Source organism: Octopus sinensis, linkage group LG1, assembly GCF_006345805.1.
Source record: "Octopus sinensis linkage group LG1, ASM634580v1, whole genome shotgun sequence".
In the NCBI taxonomy this organism is placed as follows: domain Eukaryota; kingdom Metazoa; phylum Mollusca; class Cephalopoda; order Octopoda; family Octopodidae; genus Octopus; species Octopus sinensis.
The window spans coordinates 106405452-106429889 of NC_042997.1; the positions used below are offsets into that span (position 1 = coordinate 106405452).

Sequence of the window (24438 nt, forward strand, 5' to 3'; positions counted from 1 at the left end):
TGATTTATTATTACTCCGCACTAGCCGAGTAAATAATAACCATCTATCTTTAATTGTGTTATCATTAGGTTTGGAAGCTTGTTTTCATTTATTTCGGTAAATATTAGAATACAAAATGAAACCGAACTATTTATGAAATCGCACAAGAATACCTGATAGCATTCGAATATTTAAAATTATTAGACGTATTAAAATTGGGTAATCCATTTGAACATTTACTGACGAGCACTTTCCGCAATTTTTGGTCTCATTCACATGGCACACTTTCCTCATAAGGAAAATATACTAAATATACATTCGTAATATTATGTCTAATTAACTTTGATTGAATATTTTATCTCACTTATAGCAAGCAGTTACGTAAGTTGATTTAACTTTCAGCAAAATTTTTAGTCTTTCACATACTATAACTACCAATCAGGTCGAGATTTCATTATTTTGAATAATTCTTTTGACGTTTAACCTGTGATTTTTGAATATCGAAAATAACGCAATAGGAATTTCAGGTCAAGTTGCCGAAGAAGGTTTCAGCAAAGCTTTTCTAAATTTAACCAGCCTCGAAGAATTACATCTTTCAAATAACCACATTCAATATTTATCAAACAACAGTTTGTTACAGCTGAAAAATCTCAGAATCTTAAATTTACGCAACAATTTATTGGAATCTTTTGATGTAAAGATTAGTCATATGTTAAATTTATCATATTTAGATTTATCTAAAAACATTTTACAGGAACTGTCGGAAAACACTTTTAATGCTATTGAAAAGATATCTGAACACCATAAATTCACTGTCAACATCCAAAACAATAATTTGAAATGTGGTTGTGCACAAATAAGATTTCTCACTTGGCTGCACAAAGTACGGAATTCAGGTCGTTTGAAAATAATGTACTCGAAATGTACTCATCCTAACGGAACAGTGTGGAAGTTGAAAGGAAATCAGCTTGTTAGGATCACACTTGTTCAGCCTTGATAATAATTGATAATAATTGCGATAAGTTTTGGTGTTGTAATACTGATTATATTTCTAGTTGCCTCACTCATTTACCATTTTAGATGGAAGCTACGATATTTATATTACATGATCAGAGAAAAGTATTCCTACAAACGACTCACTCCCGATGAATATATTTACGATGCATTTGTGATTTATGCCGACGAGAATCGAGATTTTGCATTAAATTATTTGATTCCAGAATTGGAAGAAAACGAAAACTTACGTTTGAATATTCATCATCGGGACTTCCCTGTTGGAAAATTGATAACAGAAAATATATTATCAGCAATCCAATCTAGTCGAAAATGTATTATTTTATTAAGCAGGTAAGTAACCCTCCTTAAAATTATAGCATCCACATACACACACACACACGGTTTTAAGAATAGCATGAAAGGCCTGATTGAAGGCCCAATCTTCCGAGTTCTTCACAGGGCTTAGAAAGATTGAAGGATCGCAGCAATAAGTGTGGGAATCTGAGAGGGGAATATGCTAAATAAAATCATAATTAACTCATCCTCTTGTAATTTCTTTTACCCATAGCCAGGAACTTTTCAGCAGCCTCTCGTTCAAAGCAATTATTAGCATTATTTGTATTATTGGTTACTAACGGATATCTATTTCTTTACTGCCCACAAGGGGCTAAACACAGAGGGGACAAACAAGGACAGACAAAGGGATTAAGTCGATTAAATCGACCCCAGTGCGTAACTGGTACTTAATTTATCGACCCCGAAAGGATGAAAGGCAAAGTCGACCTCGGCGGAATTTGAACTCAGAACGTAACGGCAGACGAAATACGGCTACGCATTTCGCCCGGCGTGCTAACGTTTCTGCTCGGATATCGTCACATTTAACACACATGTTGAGTACTAACTATAAAATATAGTTATTTTATATTTTGTATTTCTTTCTTTGGCATAATTTGTTTTACATAAAACAAAAGAATTTAATGCATGGTTTAACTAACTCGGTAATAATTAGAAGCATTAACATCACTTAACATTTCCGTGGGTCCGTGTTTAAAAAAAGTTTTGGATCAAGAAGGATATGTAGAGGGATTCAAATTTGTAAAAGAGTAGCAGTTGTGTAAGGGTGAGTGTGAGTTACGAAAATGTCTGCTACGTCAAACTGTACTATCTACCCCATGTTCAATATACTCTACAACATGATCCATTCTATGCATGTATGTATATATAATATATACATATGTGTGCTTACATGTATGTAAGTATGTATTCAGTTTTATTTCAAGAATTCTTGCCAATAGAGAAAGAACCGGTTTCTAATCTAGATCAAAGTCTCCTTCATTGGAATTTCAACAACATCAATAGGGTATTTTTGTTTGTATGTATGTATGTATGTATGTATGTATGTATGTATGTATGTATGTATGTATGCATGTATATGTGCAGATTCATATGTTTTGTTTTATGTATGTATGGAAATTTTAACAAATTTTTACAGTTCTAGTGATGGCCTGGATCCGTAGTCTTCGAATCAGCTTTCTACTTTCTGTGCCTAACTGGGTAGATACTTGTTGAATAATGATGGTGATATTAATATGCTGTGAGATGTTATTGAAATAAAACTGAATAATGTTTAGAAGCCTAATTCCACAAGGCTGGTATTTAGGCAATGTGTTATATATCCCAGTGTTCCAATAATTACACGTGTGAACCTGAACTTGTAATCTGGGAAGAGTAACTGTAGGTTTCTCAATAGTTCAGCTTAGGTATTCTCTTTTTCTCTCATCTTTAGCTTTATGTTAACATCCGCTGGGCAGCAGATTTCGATAACTGTACACAGTTTCTCTTCTCTGTCCCAAATCATTATATCTTGTCTATTGTGTGTATGTATGTATGTATGTATATATATATGTATGTATGTATGTATGTATGTATGTATGCATGTATATATGTATGTATGTATGTATGTATATATGTATGTATGTATGCATGTATGCATGTATGCATGCATGCATGCATGCATGTATGTTAATGTTAAGAAATTCTTTAGGCAATAAACTACGATATCCAACAACTAACATTATGTTCACTAATTTAATTATTCTTGGTTTCAGATTTTAAAAAAAAACTTATACAAGTATTAAACTATTAGGGACATCTAACTTGGGTAGAATAGTTTTCTTTGACGCTTCTAGGGGAAAAGGATAATCTAGTTGATCAACATAATTTTGGCAAAAAGTTCGTTCACTCAAGTAGAATACTATTGCATTGGTGTCATTTGAAATTCCATAGGATATTCACTCTCGTATTATGCTACAATACAACATTGCACACAATCCTGTATCAAATATTGCCAAAATATCTGGACAGCTAAATATTCTTAAGCTGTAATTATGAGATAAAACTTGCATTTGAGCCTCTCAGTTGCTCATTAAAAGGTCTCCAAAATACCACCAATATCATGGGTGTATTCAGAATTTTGTTGTCTCGATGTTTCCGGAAAACTCTACCAGTCATCATAAAAGCAATACTTGACTGATAAACTGAAAGCTTGCTTGAAAGAAGGCTAATTTTGAAGACCAGAGAAGAAACTTCTATCTTTCTACTAACATGAAAATTGCAATTAAAAGACTGTTTCCTCAACAAAATTTATATTTACAAAACTGTTTCTTGAGCGGCTGTTAATGATCACCTACCAGTTTCAATGAGATTGGAAGTGTCAAAATACAAAAATATGTCGAAATATTATTATATCTATTGAACTTTTATCCCAGACTCTTGCAGAAGGGCAGAGGCAATAAGTGACTGTGCGAACGTGACATCCTAGCCATGAAAATAACTTTTCACAGCATATTAATATCACCATTATTCAACAAGTATCTACCCAGTTCAGCACAATCAGCCAATTATCTGACAGTTTCTCAATTCTTTACAGCATATCTGCGACTCTCTTCACAATCTGCAGCTGAAAGTAGGAACACCTAACTATGTTACTACGGAACTTAAAGCACCCTAATGGTTCTTTTCTCTGCTTTTCTAAGACGACTAATATTTCTTGTGAACATATAAAGTAGGGGTCACCAAACTTTACCGACCATCGACCCATTTAACCACTTCTCTTTCCGTATCGACCCACTTCAGCCATTTTTCCTTTCACATCGACCCCCTTTAGTCATTTTTCCTTCTGCATCAACCTCCTTTAGCCACATCCCCTTCCACATCGCCCACCCTCCTCATTCAAAATATCTTAATACCCTATCCTACCGTACCTTATCTTAAATGCGCGATGGATACTGATGCTGGCAATTAAAATGTCAGCTAAAATATACATGTAATAGGCGCAGGAGTGGCTATGTGGTAAGTACCCACATGGTCATGGGTTCAGTCCCACTGCGTGGCATCTTGGGCAAGTGTCTTCTATTATAGCCTCGGGCCCACCAAAGCCTTCTCAGTGGATTTGCTAGACGGAAACTGGAAGCAGCCCGTCGTGTATGTGTGTGTGTGTGTGTGTGTGTGTGTTGTGTGTGTGTGCGTGTGTATCATTGTGCGTCTGTGTTTGTCCCTCCAACATCGCTTGACAACCGATGCTGGTGTGTTTATGTCCCCCGTAACTTAGCGGTTCGAGAAAAAGGCCCGATAGAATAAGTACTAGGTTTACAAAGAATAAGTCCTGGGGTCGATTTGCTCGACTAAGGGCGGTGCTCCAGCATGGCCGCAGTCAAACGACTGAAACAAGTAAAAGAATAAAAGAATGAATTAAGAAATTCTTTTGAAGATGACACTTTTTACATTTAAAACTACGTGTACATGTACACAGTATTAGAAAATGTGAAAAACGCATCATATTTTACCACGTTTCATGGCGCTGACTAAGTATGTCAAGTAGTTCATCTGGGTGTGCTAGTTTTCGCACGCCGACACCCATTCAACCCTTTGCCTATCAACGACACACCATGTAATTCCTCGCCGGTCCCTAGGCCTCTGGCAACCCTTGATATAAAGCAATCGGTTCCCTTGTTTACCTGTCCCTGGTCGATTTATATATTGACCACATGCAGCGGCAACAACTTATATATACGTATAAATGATATATATATGGTGGGTGGAAGCCGATTTATATATATATATTTTTATATAGTGTCTATTCCATCTCAATCACATATTTTTTAATTCTTTTTTTTTTAATTAAACAGTTTGAAACTTCGGATACTGGTAGAATTCCTCACATAGAAGACGGTTTACTCTGAACGTTTTTCACAAAATTTCGTATTTTAGAAGTTATTTCGTGTTAAAGTTGTCGTATTTGGGTAATTTTAATCAATCAACGAATTTTAATCAATCAACTAAACTGCTGTTTACGATAGTAATCGAAGAGGAACAACGTCCGGTTCACCTCTACTAAATGTCACCTCTCCGTTCGAAGAATCAACATCAAGAAGGAAGAAATGTTATTTACATATATCTATTCGTTGCCCAACATCGGTATTTTATTCACACATAAAGCGCGCCGGTGTTTAAAAGCCCTATACAGCAACGAGTCCGCAGCTAGCTTTTTTGTTGTTGACATACCTGTAGTTTCAAAATGCCTTATTTTACAACTGAGATGTATTGTTATTGTTATGATTTTATCTTACTATAATCAACAACAAACACATTTCGTCAATATAAAAGTCTTTATTTGATAAAAAATAAAATCAATGCATGAAGGTAAAACAAAACAAATAGCGGTTTATACACTGGAAAATACGGTAATTGTAGTGGAAGTGACAAGTTCACTCGCTGGTTGCAAGTTGATAGTGTAGAAGGGAGGGAAAGAGTAAGGAATACACGATGCTGACTAGAACGGAAGAAAGGATAAAGGAAGCATCATCTTCGCGTGCCATACAAATAGAACAGAGTGGTGACATTTAGTAGAGATGACCCGGAAGTTGTTCCTCATCGATTATTATCGCAAACAGCAGTAGCTTTCTTCAACCGAATACACGTCGTTGATTGGTTGAAATTACCCAAATACGACAACTTTAACACGAAATAACTTATAAAATACAAAATTTTGTCAAAAGCGTCGAAACGTTTAAGACTTTTTCAATTCCCGAGCGTTAAACTAATACACCACCTGTGTTCGTCTTTTGTTGTTTTTTCGTGAATTCTCCCCGTATATTACAAGCTCACGTAGTCGCACCAGTTGATCCCGTCTCCTTTCATTACCCAACGAACTTTTACACCTTTTACACTGGACTATTCTACTTGAATTCTCTACTTGGACTTTCTACTCTCCTACACTTCAGCTGCACCTTTCCTGTCCCTGGATTACGCTGGACTCCTCTCTTGATGAGAAATTACTCCAATACACCATGACGTTAGAATCTTTTGAGCTTTTCTTAACTTTTTTGTACTCTCTAAACTTTTTTTGTACTTTCTCCTTTTTCCTATTGTCGTTTCTTCCTACTCTGGTTGTTCTTACACTGTTTTCTCTAATCCGCACCTATTACCTTGCCTCTCGCTCCCTCCCTTTCGTCTTCTTTTCTTCCCTTCTTCCCCCTTTTCTCTCTGTTTCTTCTTTCTTCGTCCTTTCTTTCCTTGTTTTTATTTTCTTCTCCCACCTCTCATATATATATATATATGTATATATTTTTCTCCTCACACCTTTTGCTTTTTTGTCCCCATACCTTTTGAATTTTCCATCCCCACGTCTTTATTTACCTTCTCTCTCTTCCTCTTTCCCCCCTTTTTTCTCCTTTCTTACTCTTTTCTTCTCGTTTTACAATCATGCCCGATTACAAACCTTTCCTCCTCCACATATATATGAGACGTCCTCATGAGATTTAACATGCATATAGTCTACCAATTACATTTGGGGTTATATTCAAAAGACTTCGTTTTGGCGCGATAAAATACCGGAAATAATTTTGCAGAAAATAATTCTCTGCAGTGAATTTTGCCGGTTATAGAACATGATTATTTAAATTTAAATAATAAGAGTGAAAAATTGAATATTAATTTGATTAATATCAATTTAAAACCAGTGGCCTACCATATTGAAAAATCTGAAGATTTAGAAAAATTATATTACATACATATAAGAGGGATGACCACTAAGTGGACATCCATTATGCTAGAGGTAGACCTTATATGATCTGACCACTAAGAAAAGATTGTTCTCAAAAATATTCAGCAAACGCAAGAATGTAAGCGAGCAAGACAAATGAAAAGATACAAAATGTAAAGATTAATCACAAACCCGGTTTCATTGTTACCACTTACGTAAATGTTCATAGTTCTTCAAATTACATTTTGCTATGACGATCACACTGATGAACTGCGGACATTTACGTAAGTATTACGTAAGTGGTAACAATGAAACTGGGTTTGTGGTTAATCTTTATATTTTGTATCTTTTCATTTGTCTTGCTCGCTTACGCTCTGGCATTTGCTGAATTTTCTTCACATCCCATTCCCATATATGCATGTGTATATACATATATATGTAGGTATGTACATATATGTATGTATGTATATATATATATATATATATATAATATATATATATATAATATATATATATATATATATATATATATATTGGTTGCCTACTCCTACACCATAAAACCACCATGGCATCTGATGTGGCTTTTTAAACTAGAAATGTTCTGAAAAGACACCCGCATAGATTGCGTATCCGATTTGGACCATCACGAGCTGCATTTACGTTCTGATTTTTGTGGATCTCATAATGTCTTTTGAGACCTCCGTTAGATTTGCAAACCTTCTGGCATACATTGCATTCAGATGTGTGCACAGGCATTTAGGCAGAAATGTTCGTCGAGGTTCGTTATCCATGGGTTCGCTAATGAGATCTGAGCCCAGCAAAAGAAAGGCACGGTTAGTCAAAAACTGTGAACACAAAAAGATTATTGTCATTCACCTTCTCGATCTTAACATTCTTCCTTAAATCTCTTTTGAGTCTTGCATGCGTTATCCTGGCCTCTTCAAACGCTTTCACTCCACTCCACTCTTTTGTTCGCCATCCAGCTCGATTCGAAGCAAAGGTTTCTATGTCCTCTGGATCCATTACAAGTGACTTTATAATAGTCCTTATGCCGTCCTGAAACCTTTTTTTAAGTTTACACCGATGGCGTTTCCCCTCAGGCAAGCTCACCATAAAACAGCTGTTTGAGCATGTGTTCAACCGCCATTCGAACAATATGGCCACATCATCTCATTTGGTTTCTCAAAATCATTTCTTTAATTGAAGTGATGCCTGCAGATGAAAGGACATCTGTATTAGGAGTAAAAGAACTCCATTTAATGTTTAAAATGCGCTGAAGGCATTTTTGGTTGAATTGTTCTAACAATTTAAAATGTCTTTCATAACATTCCATGTTTTACAAGAATGCAAGGATGGTAAGACAAATGATTTGTAAAGAGCTGTTATTTATATGTCGCTGGCGCCAAACACATGATTCCAAGTCACCAAATGCTTTTAGTGCCTCTTGAATTCGCATATATATTTCTGTATCAAGATTTCCATAATTTTGTACAGAGCTTCCAAGGTAGATGAACGAATCAACAACCTCAAATAACTTACCTCTAACAAAAATCTTAGGGAGCGGGTTACAAACAGCACCACACGCAGGTTGATGCATTACAAATTTTTTTTTCATGTTGATGGTCAAGCCAAAATCATCACAGGCCGAGTCAAATGCTGATACAAGAGATTGCAGGCTTATTTCAGAATGACTGACAAGATCGCAATCGTCAGCGTATAAAAGTTCCCTAATGAATGCAATAAAAACCTTCGTTTTAAATTTCAGTTTGGTCAGATTAAAAACATACCCTGTTCTTCGATATTTTATGTAAATACTCTTCTCAGAGTTTTGGAAAGCATGTGACAACACAACAGCAAAGTATATTGCAAAGAGGGTGGGTGCATCAAGGTCAGTCACTACCACCAAAATTAACTCTAGCTTTCATATCTTTCAGTTTCCGTCTACAAAATCCACTCACAAGGCTTTGGTCAACCCGAGGCTATAGTTGAAGATACTTGCATAAGGTACCCCATACAATGAGTCCTACATTATTAGACAAATCAACCTTCTCTCAATAAATGCATATTCGTTCAAAATCAGTTGTTTTCCCACTGACTACGCACATTCTGTTAAAATAAATCAGATCAGCGCAGACGAAACAAACGGCGGCTATTATCGTGTAGCAGCAACATTTCTGCTGTCCCAAATTATTAGGTACGTGCCCAGTTTAAGTGTCATTGTGCTTCAGAAATGTGATCTTACCTCGAATGAGAAATCTACCATCGCGTCAGAGCTTGAGAAGGGAAAAACAAACATAGAAATAATTAAAAATACTGGAAAGAGATAGATCACTGAACACTGAAGAAATTTATGCAGCCTCCTATTTCTGTCCGGTCAAAGGTAGATAAGGTTAAGTCCACGGTTGCTTCGAATCCATGTCTGACAAGTAGAGAAGTCTTCAAATGTTGTGGAAGGGAAGACATCAAAAACTATCGGGTGTCGCCTCTTGAAGCAGGAAGCCAGGAATGTTAAACCTGTTACAGGGCCCCCTCTGAAGGTTGTTCATAAGCAGAAGCGACTGAAATGGACAAAAGAATACATGAAGATAGATTTTTCAATAGTTCTGTTCACTGACGAATGCCGTGCTACCCTTGAAGGACCAGATGGCTGGAGAAAAATTTGGGTTTCAACCAGCAGGAACCGTCCTCATCGTCTGAGACGCCAACAGGGCTGAGTTGGTATCACGTTTTGGGCTGGCATCTTTGGTAGTATGATGGTTGGGCCATGGAAAGTCCCAGATGGCATTAATATATGTTACCTTCTTAAAGGACAATTTCCAACCGCAGTTCAAAAAGCAAGATATTTCCCTGTCACATGCAGTGAAAAATTCTAAGGAATATCTGCAGCAAATAGGCTTCTCTTGAGGTCGTTTGATAGAGTGGCCACCGATTGAGAACCTGTGAAGTGTCCTGAAGAGGCGCGTTTACAAAGATGGACGGCAGTTTTTAAGTAAAGTTGACCTCTGTGATTCTACTGTTGATGCTTCTCAAAGCATGACAAAAATGGCTATCATCACCTTGACAAATTCAATGGATCAGAGCGCAAGGAAGGCTATTGCATGTGGAGGATCATACATCAAACATTAAGAGCTGTATGGCATCATAATCCCATGATTATTTTCATTCGAACGTATCATTATATTTACCATTAAGTCATTTATGAATAGTTTTTTTGTTAAACCTTTACTGTTGAATTAAATAAATGTCTGTTCTGACACAATTGTCATTTTTATTATACTTGCCTAATAATTTGTGATGCCCAGTCACAAAAATGGCCGCCATTCGTTGGCGTCTGCGCAGATCCAATTTATTTTAATAGAATGTGCGCAGATAGGTGTTGTCAACAGTTAGTGAGAAAACAACTGGTTTTGAACGAATATGCATTTATTTATTGATAGAAGATTGATTTGCCTAATAATGTGGGACGCAGTGTATGTATGCCTTGGATCTGTAGTCTTCGAATCAGCATTCTCCTTTCAGGTTTAGAGAAAACAAATTTCTCAAGATTGGTATTTAGGCAGTGTGTTACATATTTCAATGCGCCAATAATTACATGTATAAGACTGAACTTGTAATCTGGATGTATGTATGTATGTGTGTGTGTGTGTATGTATGTATGTATGTATGTATGTATGTATGTATATGTGTATGTATGTATGTATGTATGTATGTACGTATGTATATATGTTTGTATGTATGTATGTATGTATGTATGTATGTATGTATGTATGTGTGTATGTATGTATGTATGTACGTATGTATATATGTTTGTATGTATGTACGTATGTATGTATGTATGTACGTACGTACGTACGTATATCAGCGTCACTGTATCAATCCATCGACCAAACTATTAGATGTTGTAATTCACCGCTAGCCACAATGCGTTTCCTTACATTCTTGTGTCTTTCGAACGATACCAGCATGCTAGCTAGGCGAGCAGCCCACTGGAGTGTTAACTATCTACAGCTGACTGAAATGCAGCTACGAGAAATGAAATGTTTTAATTAAGAATAGAGTATATCACCCGTCGGGGAATAGAAACCCTTATGTTACGATCGTGAGTGGAACCCCCTAACCACTAGGCCACGCTCCTACTCATGTCTATATGTATATTCATATATATAGACAGACAGATAGATAGACAGATAGATAGATAGACAGACAGATAGATAGATAGATAGATAGATAGATAGATATATAGATAGATAGATAGATAGATAGATAGATAGATAGATAGATAGATGGATGGATGGATGGATGGATGGATGGATGGATGGATGGATGGATGGATGGATGGATGGTGTGTGCAAAAGGTAATGAATTAATAGAAGCTGGAAGTATTTTGCAATTGTGTAAGTCAAATACGACAGCCATTATGGTGAAGGAAAGATGTGTACCGAAATCTTAAGAGAGATCTGGTAAATGTTCGAGCTGATAAAATGAGATTTAAAACAGCAGAAATTCAGAATATTATAATGACGTAATTTTACGTAGAAATTCTGACAATTGAATTCTTTGTTCAAAATGAAAGGCTATAACACTTCACTCGCCGTTGATTTCAATCAAATGAGTGTTTTTTAATCATTCTTATTATTGCTACAATGAAGTAAATAGATAACTCGGTGAAAGGATACCACGCTACGATTTTAGTTTCCCTACGTTTAATTTCTATCAAGCGGTATTACTAGGAAATGAGTTTAAACTGAATACATACAAATTGGTAAAATATAATGAAGTGAATAAACTACACTGAACAACTGTATGTATATATACATACCTTAACTCCTTAAAACACTTGCGTTCGTTAATTTATAATATTTTATATGACATTAAGAATTATATTTTCAATTACAGCTCGCTTAAGATTAGCAACAAATATTTTCCCGCTTTTTAGTTTTCCCTTATCATTTGTATGTAAAATATATTTCTTTCCGTCTATCATGCGTATATATAATCAGACTTTCAGCTACCATAGATTTCCACAAAAACTTGCGAAGCTAAAACTACTTATATTTCTTTCATTATAGGCATGACGATATCTACATGACAATGAAGGGAATATTCATTTTGGCTTTTGCTTACTTCATGAAAACTTTTATTAAAGTGACTGAGAATTGTCAAACAGACTGCCCTGATGTTTGCAACTGTACTGAGATTATATTCAGCCGCTGTACTGTAATCTGTAAAGATCAAAATCTAACTCAAATGCCTGTTTCTTTTCCAAAGAATGCTATGTCAATAGATTTAAGTCGAAATCGTATTAAAAGTATTCCAGCGGATAGTTTGAAGCACTTAAATTTATTAGAGGTGCTGAAACTTGATGATAATCTTCTTGAAGGTTTTCAACCGACCGTCTTTGAAGGTTTGTGGTCCTTGAAAGAACTCTCGTTAGAGTACAACCGACTAACTATGACTTATAAATCCTTTCCTATAAACCTGTTCCAAAATTTAACAAAAGTGAAAATTCTGAAATTACGAGGTAACTCATTACTATGTAACGGTCTAACCTATATCGATAAAACTATTTCTTATTTAACTTCACTGGAACAATTATTTATGACAGGTACTACATACAGTTACTTTGGAGCGGGGTATACAAAACTGTCAAACTTAAAGTATGTTAGCTTTGCTACAAAGCGAAATAAATCAAATCTGCACTCCGTCACGAGTGGCACCTTTGTCAATATACCATATGTTGCCTACTTGAATGTCAGTTACTCTCAATTAGCTGTAATTGATAAAAAAGCATTTCGATTTTTAAATAATCTAAGAGTTCTAGATATTTCAAATAATAATATTTGTTACGAATACGGTATTTCTTCTCAGGTTTCCAGTTAACTCATCATCTTGAATATCTTGCCCTCAATAATATCATTGCTAGGAATAACCTTGGAATGCCCTTATATGCGAGACAAGGATCACAATTACATCATACATCACTGAAAAGATTCGAGTTTAGTTATAACAGACTGGAATATATTGAGCCCAATTTTATTTCTTCTTTGCCCAAAACATTGGAATACGCATATTTGAGAAATAATATATTAACATATGGAAAATATTTGCTTGAAATCAAGACTTTAACCAACATTAAATTAATTGACATTAGTACGACATTATCACATAAGAACCTTCCATTATTTCGTTATAAATTACTCAATAGGGATACTACTTACAGTTTTACAATCTCTAAATCTCTTAAAAAACTCTTACTACAAGGTTGCCACTATCAATTTCCGATACCACCATTCCATATAAAAGATGCAAATGCAATAAGATTAATTAATGCAACGAATAATTTATTTTGTCCATGGAGTGGCCCAGTCCGAGGCTTAGAACAATTACAAATTCTGGATTTAAGTCACAACCAATGCAATAATATCAGTAACGAATTCTTCACATATTTCACTGGTCTGCGACTTTTGAATATCGAAAATAACGCAATAGGAATTTCAGAGCAAGTTGCCAAAGAAGGTTTCAGCAAAGCTTTTCAAAATTTAACCAGCCTTGAGGAATTATATCTTTCAAATAACAACATCCAATATTTATCAAACAACAGTTTGTTACAGCTGAAAAATCTCAGAATCTTAAATTTACGCAACAATTTATTGGAATCTTTTGATGTAAAGATTAGTCATATGTTAAATTTATCATATTTAGATTTATCTAAAAACGTTTTACAGGAACTGTCGGAAAACACTTTTAATGCTATTGAAAAAATATCTGAACACCATAAATTCACTGTCAACATCCAAAGCAATAATTTGAAATGTGGTTGTGCACAAATAAGATTTCTCACTTGGCTGCACAAAGTACGGAATTCAGGTCGTTTGAAAATAATGTACTCGAAATGTACTCATCCTAACGGAACAGTGTGGAAGTTGACAGACAGTCGGCTTCCTTTGATTATAACCTATCTTAACCATAGGTGTTCATCATTTATCGGTATAATTATCGCTGTAACATGTCTTATTGTGCTTCTGGGTTGCTTTTCTGTTGGAGCTCTTGTTTACCATTTTAGATGGAAACTACGATATTTGTATTACATGATCCGAGAACGATACGCATATCAGAGAATACAAACTGGGGAATATCTTTATGACGCTTTTGTATCTTATGCAGAAGAAGATCGAGGTTGTGTTGTTGAATATCTAATTCCAGAACTTGAAGAAAAGGATACGTTTAAACTGAATATCCATCATCGAGATTTTCCTGCAGGGAAGCAGATTGCTGAAAATATATTGTTTGCTATCCAATCGAGTCGAAAATGTCTTATTTTACTGAGCAGGTAAATGTTCACCGTTTATTAGTATTCTATCAAAATGTATTAATTTTATTTCTAACCTTTTCCTTTCATTTTTTCCTTACGTTTTGATAAATTTTAGCTATTTTTTAAAAGAAATTAAATCGTCAATCCCAACACATTACTTGAAGTGTTTAAATAAATCTTGCATTTCGGGGTGGTCACTTTTTTTTTTGCCAAATAAACACACGCACTATATATTTTTTCTTCACTCGTTTATTACTGTTCTTATTTTATTATTTTAACTCATGTTCACCGCCCGGAAACTTTTCGCCACACATCTGTGACCTCTTCAGTGACACTTTTCGTTTTCGTGTGTTTTCTTGCACCAAAAACTGGATTCTGTCTTGAAGAAAAAGATATGTCGAAATATAAAACTTATTACAGCTTGGTAGCCATATGTTTTTATGAATATCTATTTGTAAGACATCTTATCTAACGCCATAGCCAGAGGGAGAGAATATAGGAGGAGAGAGAGAGGGGGAGGGAGAGAAAGGAGGAGGAGGATGAGAGAGGGAGAAAGTGTATGTAAAAGTAGGGAAGGTGGTAGCACTCTTTCTTTTTGGAGAGGTTAAGTCGATTACATCGACTCCAGTACTTAATTTGTCCAGCCCGAAAGGATGAAAGGCGAATCGACTTCGGCGGAACTTGAACTCAGAACGTAGCAAAGGGTGAAATACTGCTAAGCATTTCGTCCAGCGTGCTAACGATTCTGCCAGCTCACCACCTTAATAATAATAATAATAATAATATTATTATTATTATTATTATTATTATTATTATTATTATTATTATTATTAATTATTATTATTATTATTATTATTAATTATTATTATTATTATTATTATTGTTATTATTGTTATTGTTGTTGTTGTTGTTGTTGCTGTTGTTGTTGTTGTTGTTGCTGTTGTTGTTGTTGTTGTTATCTTACTTTTAGCATTAAGTTAAGTGTTTAATATTAGTCTATCTCTTCTGTAATACTCTCTCCCAATTTTCTCTTTCATTTATGCATGTTGTATTTTAGCTGTATCGTCTATTCCTAGATATTTGTGTGGGCGGTTGTGGTCTAATTCTCTAGTTCTTGTGTCTATGTCGATTGCAGTGTTTTCAGTGCTGAATAATTTGCCTCTTCTCAGGGTGACTCTGGCAATTTGTCCAGTCCCATGATCATTCTGATGTCATTGCTGAAACTCTGAACAATTTCGGTAAGGTTTCTCTGTTCCATGGTGCTTTTAGCGAAAAGGTTTTGGCCAAAATTACACCAGGAGATGGTTTATTTTTTTATCCGTAGCACCTACAACCCATGGTGGTTTCGTTTAACAAATTTGTTAGCAGGATCTGAGAAAGGCAGAAAAGCAAGGGTGACAGTGATTCTCCCTCGAAAATCCCTCTTCTTATCGATATAGGATAGGTTTTAATAACTTATGAGTTACTTTTTAACGTTATACTGGTTTTTCAGTTTGCCATTTCATGTTTAATGTATTTTAGTCCTGGTAGGGATACCTTACTATTATTATTATTATTATATTATTATTATTATTATTATTATTAATATTATTATATTTTAAAAGGATTGACGTAACTCTTCACAAAGGTAAACATACCAGCCGAAGAGCGCGATGCGATTGCCATAGATATTTTATTGGTTGGGCGATATTTCGGCGGCAAGCCTGTCTTTGTCGAGTTCAAAAGGAAAAGTGATAAAAATTCAAAATTATAGAAATTCAAATCTAAAATATGAACGAGAGCAACCAGCGTCCAAACGTTGATAGAATGACATCATCAGTCTTCAAATTTCAATTTTACAGCTGGCAAAAACAAAAGGAAAGAAAAAGAGGGGAAAAGAAAAACAAGAATATATAATCAAAAAGTTTTGTGTAAATTTGATGAAATTCTGTCATTTTATTCATTCCACCAGGAGGTGATGTTAATAACCCGAAAACATTTCTCTCCTCGTGCATTTTTGAGTATTGAAAGTGTATCAGATTCAGAATATTTTCTGAGAGTATGCAGTTTCAGGTCTTTTTCAAAATTGCAGATGTTTGATGCAAAATGTTCGGCAAGTTCTGTCGGACTACTATTATTGTGCCTGATGTCATAACTGTTGCCATTAAGTCTTTCATTTAATTGTTCTGTTCTACAACCAGCATAAATCAAGTTGTGTTTCATGCATTCTGTTGCGTACACCAAACGGGAATCTCTACATGTCCCACCTCCTGTATAAATCATAACATTTCTGTTATTATTCCTCATAACTTGACTCATGTTGTTTCACAATGAACAAGCCTCTCTTGAGGCTGTTTTTCAAGGTACAGCGTGCAGATACTCTAATGTTAGTCTTCTTGGAGTCAGGAGTAGAGGTTAATAATTTCCATCTAAAGGCTACAATATAATGTCTGGGAATTTTGCAATTTTGAAACAGACTTTTGAAACGAGGAGAAACATGTTTGCAGGTTATTAACATCATGCTTGGAAGGAATGAATAAAATGACAGGAGGGTTTCATCAAAACTGATTAAATATTCTTTTTTTTCTTTTTTCCCTTTTTTTCGCCAGTTGTAAAATTGAACCCTGGTTGCTCTCGTTCATATTTTAGATTTGAATTTCTATAATTTTGAAATTTCATCACTTTTTCACTCATCATCATCATCATCATCATCATCATCATCATCATCATCATCATCATTATTATTATTATTATTATATTATTATTATTATTATTATCATTATTATATTTTGTTTTGTATTTGTACAAGTTGACTCCCTGTCTCACCCAGAGACCTCAAGAGACTACAAGTTAGAAGTTCAAGTTTGCATTACTAGAGTGCCATATTTTTGATTTTGTACAAAGTATTTTTCGAGAGAATGGCTGTCGAAACATGGGAAAATTATGTTCATTTTAGAAGTAATTTGATGATAAGATGATCGTGTCACCTTAAAATGACAGTAAAAGTGCTTGCTATTGTGTACACGTAAAAGTACATTTGATGTTTACAGATTAAGATGCTTTTGTAATTACATAGACAATATTTTTCGTAGGATATGAGCAATTCCCATGAGCACCGTTTTTTAAATTTCTTCCAGTTTGGGATTTTCTTAGTATTTGAAATAGGTAACAATCAGCTCCCTTTGCATTCGTAGAGCACAGGTATTGCTTTAGTCTTGAGCTTCCACATTTTGTCAGTTTCTATTTCAAGGTGTTAATATTTGCCCAGTTTTTGGTAGTTCTTGACAGATACATTTATGTCGATTGAGACAATCATTTCGATGAGGAAGCATGATTTTATCTGGAATCATTCAATATAATGTCTGGGCTATTTGCATCTATCTTTCTGTCAGTTGTGGACAGTAAAGTTCCAAAGGGGTGAGATGTGATCATTTTCAAACACTGGAAATGGTTTGCGTTCCCATCAGTTTTTATCATGGGGTAGGTCCAGGTCTTTGCAATTATCCAGTGAATATACCTTGGCCGGACATTTGGGACAGACAATTGGCGGACGGAGATTTGGTTGAGCGAACATTTGACTGTGCAGACATATGGATAAACGTACATTTAGCCGAATGAAATTTTTAATTGTTTATTTTTATTTCTAATTTAAAGAAATGATAAATAGAATAAAAAGATAAAATCCTTGCATATAAATGTTTGGCAAATTTGCTGAAGGATAAAAAATATTAATATTAATATAATTGTTTTATTCAAATTTGGTGAAAACAATGGATTAGAGAGAAGCGCACAAGGCCTTCCGCGGACAACAAATTCTCTAGAAGGATGGCACAGAGTGTTTAATCAGAGAATGGCAATCAGTCATCCCACAGATTGCTGTCTGGTTTCAAACCTAAGAAGAGAGCAGTCTGATTGGGAGTTGACGATTGAGCAAGTGGTAGCAGGTGTGGAATTGAGGAAACCGAAGAAGTACTACATCTTTAACGCAAGACTGAAGTCTGTCATTGAGAAATATGAAAAGTATTCCAGAATTGATTTATTCGAAGCAATTGCCTACAATCTTTAGATAATTGTTTTACGTTTTATTCGTTTTTAATAAAACAATTACATTCTAATTAAAATAAATACAATATATCTTTTATCGTTTAGTAAATGTAAATATATATGTAAATGTTTGTATTATGAAAAGATGTTATCTTTTTCTCTTTTTCATCCATTGCTGTTTATACCAAATTTTAATAAAGCAATTACATTAAAATTAATATTTTCCACCCTTCAGTAAATTTACCAAAACTTTATATGAAATGATTTGTCTTTTTACCATATTGATCCCTCTTTTCAAATTAGAAATAAAAATACACAATTAAACAGTTCATTCGGGCAAATGTCCGTTTATCCATATGTACACTCGGTCAAATGTCCATCGGTCATATATCCGGGAACAGAATGTATTGTGCCACTCTGTCATACCTATTGTACTACTCTGCGGGCACAAGAAGGCTGCACATGAAGATAACATGATCGATAATTTCAGCCTTTTGTGTACATACAGGAAATGTTGGGTTACTGCCGTACTTTAAGATATTAACCTGATAGGTAGGTATTGATCCTAGTCTGCTATGATAAGCCCTTCTGTTTCTGATTTTAAACCAGAAGACGCTAACGATCGACTTCAGCATTATTAGCTCTCTTTTGGCATTTGCAACTGAGAGGTTTTTCTTGCCATCTATCAGTAAGAATATCTAAGACAGCAGTTTTAGCAAGGGTTTCCATACGCTTAGCTTTTCTGTAATTGTTTCCAGCGCGTCTAATTCTGGCACTTGCTTTATTTGGATATGCCTTAGATATTTCCTTGTCGGTTTTGTTATTGAGTATGAGATTTTCTTGTTTTTATGCTTTAAGACAAGTTTTAGCATCCAGCCATCAGAATTTATCAGGTAAATGTTTAGGCCATTTGTGGCAATCTTCATTGTCTGTTCAAGTGGTAAGAGTCCGTGACCATCCTCTTTTCTTCGCAAGTAAAGTCGTTCTACATCTGCTTTAGGGTGGTGAATTCTATTCAGTGTCAACCATTTTCAAGTTTTTCTATCAAGCTTACAGATTTCAGTAGTTGACCAATTAATAATATTGAATCTGCAAGTCGCGATCGCTATGGCTAAAGTATTAGTCGCTTTGATCTTGTTTCTTGCATTTAGCCCTGTCTTGAGTACTACATTTACCCTGCGATAACATTCTTTTCTGATCTTTTCCCTGATTATTGAATGTTTGATTCCATCATCTTCACATACCCTTAAGTATTTGTGACCCACTTCTTGTTCTAACTCCTTTATAACATTATTTTGCTCAAGTTTAACGTTGGATGTTTCTATCATTTTCCGTCTGATAAAAGTAGATTTTGAACATTCAATAGGCTAAATTCCATCCTGATGCCATACTAAACTGTTTTATAATTCCTAGTAAGCCCCGGAGCTGCTGGTCATTTTTCAAAGAGCTTTAAATCATCCATGTGAAAGAGATGATTTTTATTTTATTAAAAATTTTATTGCTACATTTTAGTTCATCGAGCAATTTGGAAAGAGGTATTACGGTTAGACAAAAGAGGAGTGGTAATAGAGAGTCACCCAGAAAAATGCCACTCAATAATGTCAATCAATAAACAGACCTCATTGTTTTCCTCTTCCACAGCAATATCTGTTTCATTAGCTTTGAATGTCCAGTCTGTACAGCAAAGTCCCAAAGAATCGTTACAATTTCTCCTTCAGTTACAGCCTCAATGTGGTTCTTGAACCATTTGTCAACAGTTTTGATTTTATAATGCCGACAGATTAACCAGTGTAGATATTGAACAAATCTGTCATGTCTTGATTTATGCTCTGTACGTGCAAAAACATTACACCCAAAGATTAGGTGGTCCACTGTTTCTATCTCATCGTTGCAGTATCGGTATTTTGAGTCCACTCCATTTTTCATCACATTGGCTTGGTAGTTACGGGTCTCTGATCTTGGAGCAGCTAAGATAAAGCTTTCGTTCTCTGCATTTATATCTGAGCTCTGTAGCCACTGATGTGTGCTTCTGGTCTGCATCAGCTACTGCACAGCACGGAATTTTTGTCAGTGAACAGGTTGCGGTTTCAAAGCGACAAATTAAATTTAAATGCTGAAGTGAATCTAACGGTTTTTGTTTGTTTTTAAATGGCTTATAAACACCTTCCACGCTGCAATTGTGTTACAGAATGTTATGAACCAAACGATAAATTTATACGCTCCACTAGCCATCTTCATTTTTCAAAAAACTCAGTGTATATCATATGTCTCAGAAGCAAGCGGAAGGGACTTTGATAACAGTAGGTAACAAACTGTTCGGCAGATATTGGAAGGCACATGATCAGGCACATTTTGTCGATCAAGACACTTCATCTGTACCCTGTAACATTCAAGAAGCTGGTAAAAGAATTGAACTCCTGGCATTGGATGAAATTGTAATTTAAAAGAATTCCCTTCTGATAAAATGTCAGTCGTTACTCATTCTGATGATGGATGTGTAAAGCAGGGAGCTAGATCTTTTTCCGTCCAGGGGTTGATAATTAATGGTCACTACAGACCTCTACCGGCTCTGCTTGTAGCATCACAAGCGAGAAATAACCTAGCTAACTCGGAAATTACTAGTACTTTCGCTACTAGAAGCAACAAATAATATCCCGGTTAAAATATTATTTGAAAAAACTGATTTTGTTATCTCGGACTAAACATCACACAATGTTGAGATTGAAGAGATCGTAGCAGGAAATCTCAGCACAGAACACGTACCTGAACATCTGTTTTGCAATGTGCACCCTTCACTTATGTTCAATCGAGTAATAACAACAGTGGAGTGACATCGAGAACGCAATTGGTCGAGACAAAATTTATTCGAGTTTTCTTGTAAATGCAACATCGAGCTCATCCAGTGTCACTGTTTAGGCTCTTGACTGCATAACAAGATTAATCAGTCATGAAACAAAGCCGGTGAATTCGACAAGCACATTGAACCACGGGTTAATCAATTCGTTGCCCTGAAGAATGAAAGCTTTAACCGTCTTACTACTTGTGCAATAACTTTGTACGACCTGGATGATGTGACATTGTAGCTGGCGAAATACGAGCATGTTACAAGCTAATTAGCTTGTTTCCTTCGATAGATCTAGAGTTCCTCAAAGTCTCGTATTGCACAGGAATGCTGATTGGACTGCACCTTGTCGAACCATTCCTTTCGCTCGCAACAAGCACAACCGACTCAAAACTGCTTTCAAAAAAACTTTATGATGACCTTTCCACAGGGAATCCAAACCGATTGCTAAATGTACATAGTCCTGCATTCAGTTTCGAATCTTCTAGCAGATTCCAGGAAACCAGATATTATGAAGATATATATTGTTCTGTTGAAGCTATTGCAACCGAATGGAAGACAAAGGTATTAAAAGTATTGTCGAAGCTTCGTCCAAAGTTAATGGATGGTTTCCAGAACCAGAAGAGTTCTGTTTAGTTTTGGAAACATCATCAAAGTGTTTCTCCTTGTTTCGATAAACATGGAATTAACTAAACTAGAGAGAGTTCATATTTATAACCTCGACTCAGAACGCAGTGTGGGATTTATCAACTATGAGTTGAATCGTCGAGGTGCCAAGCAACTCAAATTAGCATCTTCTTCCCAAGTTAAATCCAAGTCGGTTGATCTAATTGAATGTCGAGAGCCCGAGGCATTCAGGCAATATACGAAACGCACTAAACGTGGGGGAGGGGCGAGTGCCTGACATCATTAAAGATTAGGATAGCCACCGACAGCAGTTGATGGTGGAGAGACTGGAGAAGAAGAAAATCTCCAACACTGCAGTGAATAGACGACGAAACCATGGTGTACCGTTTACTAGCAACACTGAGGTAGATACCTATCTCATAGCAAATATACTAGATAAAGGAAAGGTCGATAAGCTGTATTTAGAAATCAGGTTTTCCAGAAACATTGCACTATCTGTGCCAAAAAACCAGTAACATTTTCCGTCTTAAACAAAATTATCAAAAACAGTCAATGGAACGATGAATTTACTTGGATAATGTGAGTTGCAAGACAGACTAAGTTTCGTCACATTTTTGTGGCTCGAAGACTTTTAGACAACTTAAACACCTCCCACCTACTGCAGTGTATATTTCAATAGATCGCTTTTGAATTGTGCTCTGTAACTGTGGCACAGCACAAGGTTGGATATACCACAAAGAATATCCCGATTCCCTCCAACCATTTTACACATGGATACTACCGTATAAGGTGAGCTCCGGTGATGAAGAACCCACTCCATACTATTTCTTTCTTTCTTTTTCTTTCTTTGCTCCCTTCTTTATCTTTTTCTTTTTCTCCTTCTTTCTCTTTCTCCCTCTCTTTCCCTCTCACACGTTCTTTCTCCTTTCCATGTCTTCACACCCCCAGCTTTTACCAGCAAATTATGACAATAATTATTTCGTATTTTTAAGTTATAACATTAATGTATGATTTCGTTTAATTTCAGGAACTTTTTGGCAAGTGAATGGTGTATGTTTGAATATAACATGGCTAAAATGGAATGTGTTCACGCTGAAAGAGATTTGGTAATTGTCATAATGCTCGAAGAATTCTCTGTAGACATTCTACCTTTGCAATTAAAGCATCAAATCAAAATGCAGAGTTATATATGTTTTCCGACTGAGAACGCGAAGACAAGTGATGTTTTCTGGAATAATCTTAAAAAATCTATACGAGAAGGTTAATAACAGTATGATCGATTTAAATTATATTTCAATTTTATAACGGTATCACTGAAAGAACATTTTGTAATTTTCTTCTTATGCGTGTGCATCAAAATTATAAATTCATGTATGTGTGAGAGAGACAGAAATCTTACAGAAAATTGCTATGCTGTTCAGTAAATATTCATTACAACCTTTAACTTTAATTAACAAAAAAGCATGTTGTTTCTTTGTATGCAGTCGCAGTCATTTGTATATTTTCAAGATCAATATTTTGTTGATCATTGTATAATTTGTTTTATGTGCTAATTGCTTGCGATTGTATATTATCAATTTACTATATATATAATTGTTCGTAATTTTTTTTCTGTAATATATTTGCAATCGAGGAACTCGTTTTTGCAATGTTCTGCCCACTTCGAAACTGTAACAAATAAAGATTATACATTTGAAAACGCCCATTGATTTTTTTATCCATGTATCACGAATTTTTAATAATCTGTTGAAATTTCAAACAAAACCTGTATATTATCCATGGTATAACATCACTCTAGATTCTCAAGCAGAATATTTTACAGACATTTTTGCGAGGCTCTTGATCGCACCTGAAATGACCCCTGGTAATTTGTGACAAACTCTGCTGGTCATTACAAAAGTTACACTTGCTGATAAGTTGAAGGCATGTTCCAAAGAAACTGTTATTTTGAGACAAGTAGAAAAACAACATCTTTCATCGAAAATTAGAGTGCCTCTTAATGCAAATATCTCAGCAGCCCAAATTGCAAAGATTTTACTTCAAACAGGGGCAATGGTCAGTTTCCAGGTGTCAGCGAGAGTAAAGATTTTATAATTCAAAACACTTGTCAAGAAATTCTATTGCAATTTTACCCTAGACCTTTGCGGAATTGCAAAAGCCCAAAGCGGTTTCTAAACATGCATACCCAGATCCTCAAAATGACATTATGCAAGATATTAATACCATTACAATTCAATAGATAATGATCGAATTCCGGTTTTAGGAACCAAACTCAATGTATTAATCGTTAACAATAAGGCCAGCAACAACAGTGTTCCCTGATCATATATATAGAGTAGTAACAGAAAGGAGGAATTTCGATTATCCCCACGTGGTGAGTCGTAATGTATCTAAGAGATTAAAAAGGAAACTACGCACACTTACATATTTTTAATATAATTTTTAATATATCAACTGGTTTCGCTCTCGCTATTCATGATATTATGTTTTACTTATTTGAATATGTATTTTTCTTAAGAAGAAATTTTGTCCATGTTGTGTGTGATGATATTTACGAGTGAATGACTCCACAAGTAGACAAATAAGGGGAGGTATTGGTTATCGTTATTATTGTTA

General features: G+C 35.2%; 2 protein-coding genes across 2 annotated transcripts; both read left to right on the forward strand.

The window, feature by feature from the left end:
* Nucleotides 1–469: 469 nt before the first annotated feature.
* On the forward strand, nt 470–1011 carry LOC115219626 (trophoblast glycoprotein-like; the record flags this gene model as incomplete). Its single annotated transcript, XM_029789818.1, has 1 exon — nt 470–1011. A coding segment is annotated over one exon (507 nt), but the record flags the coding sequence as incomplete, so codon positions are not given.
* Nucleotides 1012–1048: 37 nt separating this feature from the next.
* On the forward strand, nt 1049–23524 carry LOC115219742 (toll-like receptor 4). Its single transcript, XM_029789975.2, is given in 4 exon segments — nt 1049–1326; nt 12088–12897; nt 12900–14348; nt 22850–23524. Coding segments are annotated over 4 exon segments (2739 nt in total). The 5' UTR covers nt 1049–1084; the 3' UTR covers nt 23088–23524.
* The last annotated feature ends 914 nt before the right edge of the window (nt 23525–24438 follow it).